This window comes from Zophobas morio, unplaced genomic scaffold (genome assembly GCF_036711695.1).
Source record: "Zophobas morio isolate AGI-343-1 ecotype UQ-CSIRO unplaced genomic scaffold, CSIRO_AGI_Zmor_V1 ptg000016l, whole genome shotgun sequence".
Taxonomy (NCBI): Eukaryota; Metazoa; Arthropoda; class Insecta; order Coleoptera; family Tenebrionidae; genus Zophobas; species Zophobas morio.
In genome coordinates this window covers 5,580,022-5,588,938 of record NW_026972121.1, presented here as the reverse complement: position 1 = coordinate 5,588,938, position 8,917 = coordinate 5,580,022, and the positions used below count along the sequence as shown (strand labels likewise).

General features: G+C 33.9%; 2 protein-coding genes across 2 annotated transcripts; one reads left to right on the top strand and one right to left on the bottom strand.

The window, feature by feature from the left end:
* Positions 1–293: 293 nt before the first annotated feature.
* LOC135129629 (intraflagellar transport protein 46 homolog) lies at positions 294–6,499 on the bottom strand. The gene is made up of 6 exons (XM_064056840.1): positions 6,411–6,499; positions 6,234–6,365; positions 1,184–1,422; positions 883–1,138; positions 722–834; positions 294–673 (listed from the first exon to the last, which is right to left on the bottom strand). The coding sequence occupies exons 1-6, from the start codon at positions 6,435–6,437 to the stop codon at positions 382–384; spliced, it is 1,059 nt and encodes a 352-aa protein (XP_063912910.1). The 5' UTR covers positions 6,438–6,499; the 3' UTR covers positions 294–381.
* Positions 6,500–6,688: 189 nt separating this feature from the next.
* LOC135129627 (glutathione hydrolase 7-like) lies at positions 6,689–8,716 on the top strand. Its single transcript, XM_064056839.1, has 6 exons — positions 6,689–6,878; positions 6,925–7,097; positions 7,151–7,302; positions 7,355–7,540; positions 7,588–8,046; positions 8,103–8,716. The coding sequence occupies exons 1-6, from the start codon at positions 6,857–6,859 to the stop codon at positions 8,542–8,544; spliced, it is 1,434 nt and encodes a 477-aa protein (XP_063912909.1). The 5' UTR covers positions 6,689–6,856; the 3' UTR covers positions 8,545–8,716.
* Positions 8,717–8,917: the final 201 nt, after the last annotated feature.

Genomic DNA, 8,917 nt, shown 5'->3' with positions numbered 1-8,917 from the left:
ACTCGGCCTTCAAAGATAGACGTATGCTGTCGCGGACTTTTCTTTAGAACTTTTAGAGGGGAAAAATTTCGTCATACATGATTTTTACGTAACTTTAACCGTTTAAGCAGCGTAAGCAACGGAAGCTGTCAAAGGAGGAATAATTTTCCCGTTTTTCCGAACTTTTCATTGCTACTTCGCTCCTCATGATCGTAGAGTGATGTTATATAGTCTATATGTAGATATGATACATGGACTATCCAACACAAAAAGATTTTTTGAATTTGAACCAATAGTTTCTGAGATTAGCGTGTTCAAATAAACAAAAGCTTCAGCTTTATTATATAAGTATAGATTAGTCAAAACCACAAAGTGCTTGTACATAGCTTCCATTTACTTTCATTACTCTAACAATAACTGATCTGCCACAACAGTGATGGATTCATCTCCATTAGCTCCCGCCTTCTCCATTTCCGAAGTCTTAAACAACTGCGAACTTTTAACAGCCGCATACAACGAAAACAACAAATACAGCGCTTCGATTTTGTTTTTCACAGGTATCTGAAACAACCCGCACACTTCTTCAATATACGCATTCAAATCCCCACTAGGTTCTGGAAATTTATCCTCCCTCAACCGTCTTTCCATCTCTTCGGGCCATTCCTGCATCAGCTCGTCCAAATCCGGCATCGCCCTAACAACATTTCAAAATTTCCCGCCAAAATTCAACCACAAAACTCACTCTGTGTATCTAACGCTCGGAAACGACTTGCTTTTATGCAGCGCCGAGATATCTTTAATCCATTTATCCACGATTTTTACGTTTTTCTCAACGTTGTCGAGCTTCTTCACCACCTAGACCCACAAACTCAGCTTAATTAACACCCATAACCTCACTTTTACCACGTCGCTGTCGTGCGTCGTCTTCACAGACTCCGCCCGTAATTGCAAGTGCAATAGCGCAGCGTCGCTCTGATTGGCCGCCGGCTCGTCCAAAACCGTCAAGCCCAAGTGCTGATTGGTTGCGAATTCCTCGCCCGTGATGGTCTTGGAGGGGGGAATGACCTTCAAAAACGCGTCGATGTCGCCCACAGCGGGGAGAAATTCGGGGACGAACGGTTTGAATTTGTGGTCTAAGGTCATTTGTTGGGGGATGTATCTGAAATTGGGGTGACTGACCGCGTTTGGGTTAGCACTTACTTACTTTGTGATGTATTGAAAAATTTCTTTGATTTCGGGGTTCACGTCAAGGTTTTCGTACTGCTTGGGATCGTATTCGCCGGGGATTGCGGTTTTGGGTTTGTCGTCGTCAAGGTCGCTGTCGTCGAGGTCGCTGTCGCTGGAGAGGCGAGTTTTGCTTGACAGGTGGGCGGCGCGCAGGACGGTTTGGCGGCCTGAGGGGCCGGCGCTGGGGATTTTCGACGGAATATCGGTTGGCGATGGCTACAAATGTGCAATTTTTGAGTTGGCAATCCTGTATTAGTGTCAATAACTTGAATTGGCATAGATTAATATAGATGCGACATACACGCTGATTTTGCAAAACCACTCTTATTGATATTGGAGTCCTCAACCGCCAAAGACAAGCGCCAAATTTAAATAGTCGATGACAATAAAAAACTTGTTTTGGAAACACTGTGTTCTATTTTGTATGAATTTTTAAATGTTTTTAGTGACAATTTTTGTATGATATTAACAGTGTGAAAAAAAAAGAAAAATTAAAATAATCGAAAATTCGAAAAATCGAGAAATCTAATAATAGAAAAATCGAAACCTGAAAAAATCATAAAACCCAAACATTGAAAAATCGAAATATCGAAGAACTGAAAATCGAAAAAATGTAAAAATCAAAAATCTAAAATTAAAAAACGAATAACGAAAAATCGAGAAATCGGAACTCCCAAATTTAAAAAATCGGATAACTGAAAAATCGAAACATCGAAAACCCGAGAAATCGAAAAATCAAAAGATCAAGAAATAGTGGAGTCGAAAAGTCGAACAATTGAGAAACCGAAATAAGCCAAAATCAAAAAATCGAAAAGTTAAAAATTGAATTGAAGTAAATAAATTGAGAAATTGACAATCAAAATATCGAAAAATCCAAATATCGATAAATCGAGAAATCAAAAAACTTAAAAATTCGGAAAATTGAAAAATTAAGAGATTAAAAGATCCAAAGAACGAGAAATCGAAAAGTGATGAAGTCGAAAAATCGAAAAAAAGAAATCGACCAACAAAAAGTTAAAAGTTGAAAAATTAGAAAAGCGGAAAAATCAAAAAACGAAAAAATGGAAAACTGGAAAAACTGAGAAACCGAAACAGGCCAAAATAAAAAATTGAAAAACTGATAAATCGAAAACCTGAACAATCAAATCTCGATAAATCGGTAATGAAAATTTAACAAATCGAAAAATTGAAAAACAGAACATCTAAAACCAGGAAGTCGAAAAATCGAAAGATTAAGAAATATTGAAAAATTAAAATATCAAAAGATTGAAAAATCTAAAATTTAAAAATCCAAAAATTGAAAAATCGACAAAGTAAAAAGGTAGACACATCGAAGAATCCAGAAGTCAAAAATAGAAAATCAAATTTGAAAAATTAAAAAATCGAAAATTTGACCAAATGACAATTGAAAAACAGAAAATCTAAAACCGGGAAGTCGAAAAATCAAAAGATTAAGAAATCGAAACATTTGAAAAATTCGAAAACTTGAAAAATTCAAATATCGAAGAACTGAAATGAAAAATCGAGAAATCGAAAAATCTAAAATTTTTAACATTGAAAAATTAAAATATCAAAAAACTGGAAAGTCTAAAATTTAAAAATCGAAAAATTGAAAAAACGACAATTGAAAAACAGAAAATCTAAAACCGGGATGTCGAAAGATCGAAAGATTAAGAAATCGAAACTTTTGAAAAATTGAAATATAGAAGAGCTGAGATGAAAAATCGAGAAAATTTTAAATATTGAAAAATTAAAATACCAAAAAATTGAGAAATCTAAAATTTAAAAATTTAAAAATCGAAAAAGTCAAAAGTCGACACATCGAAAAATCCAGATATTTCTTTTTTTGTCTCTTCAATCCATGCAAACTCTTCGAGTTTTCATTTTTAGATTTTCCAGTTTTCCATTTTCGAACTTTTGGATGTTTCAATTTTTAGATTTTGCAATTTTTCGATTTGCAATTTCACGAATTTTCAGTTTTCCGATTTGCAATTTTCCGTTTCGGTTTTTTATTTTCTTTATTTTTTAAATTTTTCGGTTTTTCAATGTTCTGGTTTTATAATTTTTCTTTTTTTCAATGTGAAATTTTTCAGTTTTTGAATTTTTCAATTTTTCGGTTTGCGATTTTTCGATTTTCCAACTTTTGGATTTTTCATTTTTTTGTTCCTTCAATTTTTCAATCTAAAATTTCTCGAATTTTTCAATTTTTCGATACTTCAGTTTTTCTTTTCTTCCAATTTTCAATTTGCGGTTTTTCATTTGGATTTTTATTTTATTCATTTTTACAAATGTTCAGTTTTTTAATGTTCCAATTTTATAACTTTTGTTTTTTCAATTTTTCGATTTGCAGTTTTTCAGTTTTTCATTCTTCACTTTTCGAGTTTTCGTTTTCAAATTTTTCAGTTTTTTGATTTTATAACTTTTAGAAGTTTCAACTTTTAGATTTTTCAATTTTTCGTTTTTTCAATTTTTAGATTTTTTATTTTTCATTTTTCATTTTCATGATTTTTCAATTGTTTGCGATTTTAGAATTGTTTCATTTTTCAATTATGTATTGGATTTTATAACTTTTTCATTTACATATTAATTTTTCGATCTTTCAATCTTACAGATTTTCGATTTTATAATTTTTTCGAATCGATTCGTTTTTTCTTCTTTCCAATGTTTCAATTTTTCGTTTCGTCAGTCCTTTCATTTGCAATTTTTCGATTTTTAATTTTTTTGTTTCTTCAGTTTTTCGATTTTGCAATTTTTCGATTTAAATTTTCTGGAGTTTTCAATTTTTAAAATTTTCGATTTGCGGCTTTCATTTTCATTTTTAATTGTCTGTATTTTTACAATTTTTCATTCTTCACTCTTAGACAAATATTTCAGTTTTTCGATTTTCCAACTTTTGGATGTTTCAATTTTGTAAAATTTGCCATTTTTCGATTTACAATTTCACGAATTTTCAGTTTTTCGATTTGCAATTTTTTGTTTCGGTTTTTTTATGTTCTTTATTTTATCCATTTTTCGGTTTTTTAGTTATTTGAGTTTATAATTTTTCTTTTTTTCAATGTGAATTTTTTTCATTTTTTGACTTTTCAATTTTTCGATTTGAAATTTTTCGTTTTTTCAGTTTTTCTAGATTTCGTTTTAAATATGTAATAAGAATAATCTTTCCAATGTTGGAATTTTAGAATTTTCATTTTTTAATTTTCCAGTTTCGATTTTTAAGTTTTCAATTTCTCGACGTTCAATTTTTTAATTACAGCTCTTCGATTTTACAATTTTTCGGATTTCCAATTTTTCGATTCGGTTCGTTTTTCTTCTTTCCAATTTTTCGATTTTCTTTCTAGGTTTTCGATTTTGCAATTTTTCGTTTTTTCAGATTTTCAATTTCTCAGATTTTCCTGTCTTTTTACTTTTTCGATTTTCCAACTTTTCGAATCAGAGAAATGGAAAAATTGGAAATTGTAAAAACCGAAAACGTATACAATGAAAACTTGGAAAAATCTAAAAATTGGAAATTAAGAACTAGAAAAATTGAAAAAACGAAAAATAAGTCGAAATCGAAAGATAAAAAATTAAAAATCGAAAAAGTGCAAAATGTAAAAATCGAAAAAGTAAAATAATCAACAAATCGAAAAATCCAGGAGTCAAAAATCGAAAAGTCGAAGAATCGAAATATTGAAAAATCCCAAAATTGAGATATCCAAAAACTGAAAAATGAAAGAAAAACTGAAAAATCCGAAAACTGAAATATCCAAAAACTGAGAATCTAAAAAGTCGAAAAATTGAGCAACCGAAAAATCCAAAAAGTGAAGTCGAAAAATCGAAACCTTAAAAAAACTAAAAAATGAAAAGTCGAAAAATTAAGGAACTGACGAATAGCAATATCGAAACTCTCGAAAGTCAAGAAATGGGAAAGTCAAAACATCGATTAATTGAAAAATCGAAAAATTGACAGTTTAAATGTCAAATTTGAAAAATTGAAAAATCGAAAATTTGAAAAAACGACAATTGAAAAACAGAAAATCTAAAACCGGGAAGTCGAAAAATCGGAAGACTAAGAAATCGAAACTTTTGAAAAATTGAAATATAAAAGAGCTGAAACGAAAAGTCGAGAAATCGAAAAATCGAAAATTTTGAATATTGAAAACTCAAAATACCAAAAAATTGAGAAATCTAAAATTTAAAAATCGAAAAAGTCAAAAGTCGACACATCGAAAAATCCAGAAGTCAAAAATGGAAAAGTCAAAGAACAGAAATATTAAAAAATCCCAAAACTGAAATATCGAAAAACTGACGAATCGAAAAACTGAAATATCCGAAAAATGAGAACCGAAATAATCGAAAAATCAAAAAAGTGAAGTCGAAATATAAAACCTTGAAAAAATCGAAATATCGAAAAATCAAAAACCTGCAAAATCGTAAAATCGAAAAATTGCATAATAAGTAAACTGAAAAATCCAAAAACTGAGAAATTAAAAAATTGAAAAATTGAGAAATCGAAAAATCAAAAAAGTGAAGTTGAAAAATCGAAACCTGAAAAAATAGAAAAATTGAAAAACCAAAAAACCTGAAAAATCAATCAATTGAAAAATCGACAAATAAAGAGTTTATAAAAGCCAAAAATTAAAAAATCGAAATATTTAAAAATCGTAAAATTGAAGAGAAAAACTGAAAACCGAGAAAGTGAAAAATTGCGAAATTATAAAATCCAAAAATTGAATAATAAATAGGAGTAAACTGAAAAGTCCCCAAACTAAAATTTCGAAAAACTGAGAATTCGAAAGTTGAAACAGCAAGAAATTATAGGTTAGGATGTGTATCAGATCACGGATCATGGCTTATAAATCAAATCGTTTTCGGACGCTTAGAGTTAGACAGATAGACATTACTATAGTTAATTTTATTCCTAGTTAGAAACAAACACTGTTGCCAACATAACTCGAGTCCTCAACCGTCATTTAATTTAAACTATGACGCTTCTCTATGTTCTCTGACTCAGGTGTGCCACCATACAACCTAACTGATTAAAATACCTGTCGTGTCGCCATTTTGGCCAAACTTTTTTCAAAATCGCCCACGGTTTGCGAATTCCGCCGTTCACTCAAGGCATGACTGTACTTCTTCACGATTTGCTCGTCGTCGAAACTTTCAGCGGCATCTTCATCCTAAAACGAAACCCAATAAAACGAAAATTAAACACAAAAACTCACCTCAACAATCGAAAAAGACCTCTGCATTTTTCACAATTTGACACCACTCTGTTTGTGTCGGATTGGTTGCCTAGCAACCCGCGTCTGCGTAACCAACCAGAGGCGGCTCGTGCCCGCAAAATTTAAATCGATTTAGCGCAAAAACCCGTTTCTGAAAGTAAGTTGTTTCAGGTGAGCGCACGTCACCCACGCGAGACTTTAATTTTCACGCAGTCCGAGCCTGCCTTCCCCTCCTCATAAAAATTCCTTCCGAGTCGCTGCTCGCTTACTTGAGTCACCCACCCAATTAGAAATGTGAAAGGAGGCGTGACGCAACAGCGAATCCACTGCGCTGTTCGTACTTAAGTAGGTAAAACGCTTAAGTTCAGTGTACTTAATTGTCGATTTATGGTCCGGAAGAAGGTGGATAAGGGGTGATTTCGCATGGTTTGGGACACACGGGGAAAATGACAACGGTGGGAGATGCTGGTAATTTTGAAAAGTGAGTTTGGAGGTGATCTAATTGTGTTTGTAGCGTTAGAAACTAGAGAAAACATACCGTTACAGAAAGGAAGGAAAAATGCAGGTTTGTGTAGCTGTAGCGAGGATTATTTGAGCGGGTTCAAATTTATTAATATTGCTTTTGGGAGTTTGACTGTGATTATTACGGCGGCATTGTTGGTTCAGATTTATTATGGAGACTACCAGGTGGGTACTTTATAATAGACCACAAAAAAATCTATAGTCCGTTCGTGTTTTAGGTAACTCCCCACGGCAGCGTAGCCACTGACAGTCTCGAATGTTCAAAAATAGGTACTTCAATTTTGAAAAAAGGCGGGAATTCGATTGATGCTACCATCGCTAGTGCGTTATGCCTGTCTGTTGTCACCCCACACTTGACGAGCCTCGATGGGTACTACACCCTTATAAAATCCACCCATATAATACATAAACAACCATTTTAGAGACGCTCAAATGCTTATCTACAACCACAGGACGCGTCTAACTCCTGACGTCATCGATTTTAACAATGGGAACCCGGATGCTGAACATTTACTACCTCGACTGGTCCTGGGGCTAGCATTCGTGCACCAACAGTATGGTTCTTTACCGTGGAAGGAGTTGGTACAACCTGCTGCTGATCTAGCCAGGTACTAACACCTCTGCGGTACCATTTTAAACCACACAATACTTCCAGACAGGGCTTTCTTATACCAAAAATGTTGGTCCAAGCTATCAAAGAAGCCAAAGCTGAAGATCTCTATAGACGTTTAGAACCTGGACAACTTCTACAGTTGGAAGCTTTGGGCAACACGCTGCAACAAATCGCCAACATTCCAGAAAAAGATCTTTACACTTTCGTCAACCCAAATAATCAACCAGTATTTTCCCAAGCTTTGAGGTACACTTTCAACGGGTTTGACATATATGTACCTGGTACCCCCTCTACAGGTCCAGCCCTATTATCAAACATACGTCAACTCGAAAGTTTTAATTTTACACAGAGTGACACTCTTAACACGGAATACGTGTATCGACTGGCTGAAGTCACCCAGAATTTGTACGACGACTTAAATATGACGACCAAGTTCCACGAAGGAACTTCCACCAACGTGGCTGTGATGGATCTGGACGACAATTACGTGTCGTTCACAACGTAGGTACCACCTAATAAGCAACAAAACTTTATTAGTGGACAAAAATATGTTTCAGGGGTTTGTACACCTTCTTCGGCGCTGGAGAAATCACCACCAGTGGGTACACGCTTGATGTTCGCCCCAGACCTACGCGTTGTACTCGTCTCCCTATTATAATCACGGATGCGAACGCCATCTGTGGGCGGCGGCTCGTTTTAGGGGCGAACGACATGGCATTGGCCACTCAATTGATAATGGCGCTTTTGGTGGCCAATCACAACGTGAGCATCGCGGTGGAAGCGGCGCGTTTCCACATTTTGAATAACGGGAGTGTGGGGATTGAGGGTTCGCACACGCCCCTGTTCTCTGAGGATGTGTTGAAGTATCTCGAGACGTTGACGGCCCGGCCGATTTTGGAGCCCGAGCCCTATATGAGCAGTAATGTGGTGGAGAAGGTCAAGGATGATTTGAATTCGCACTCGGATAGTAGGGGAGGGGGGATAGCGAGCAGGTTTTAGGTCTGATGAAATAAAAGAGTTGAGGATAGCTGTGTCTTTCTTAAATATTTATTCTAACATCACTATTCATGACTTACTTCAAAATTAATGAAAAAATATATAACAGCCATTAATTATAAATTATTTTACATTTATGTTTCCTATAAATAAAGATAGCTTCTAGTAATGAGAACAGTTCACAAGTTTATCAAAACATGATTTTTATTTTAAGGTAGGGTGAAGTTTTTTTGGGATTAAATATAATAAAATGAGTTTGGTAATGATAGTAAATCTTATTACTAACAAATGACAATTATGACAATATACTTATATTACATGGTTTTTACAGCAAGTTTAAGCTTTTAAAAAACAAGTTTACACTTATAAAAATACA

What these genes read in the sequence shown, in the direction of transcription:
- LOC135129629 (XM_064056840.1), bottom strand. Translation starts at nt 6,437, where the DNA reads ATGCAGAGGTCTTTTTCGATTGTTGAG. An exon ending in CCAAAATGGCGACACGACAG is followed by an intron (nt 1,423 to 6,233) that starts GTATTTTAATCA and finishes GCACATTTGTAG; the next exon opens with CCATCGCCAACCGATATTCC. An exon ending in CGACGCACGACAGCGACGTG is followed by an intron (nt 835 to 882) that starts GTAAAAGTGAGG and finishes TTGTGGGTCTAG; the next exon opens with GTGGTGAAGAAGCTCGACAA.
- LOC135129627 (XM_064056839.1), top strand. Translation starts at nt 6,857, where the DNA reads ATGACAACGGTGGGAGATGCTG. An exon ending in TTTATTATGGAGACTACCAG is followed by an intron (nt 7,098 to 7,150) that starts GTGGGTACTTTA and finishes TTCGTGTTTTAG; the next exon opens with GTAACTCCCCACGGCAGCGT. An exon ending in CACTTGACGAGCCTCGATGG is followed by an intron (nt 7,303 to 7,354) that starts GTACTACACCCT and finishes CAACCATTTTAG; the next exon opens with AGACGCTCAAATGCTTATCT.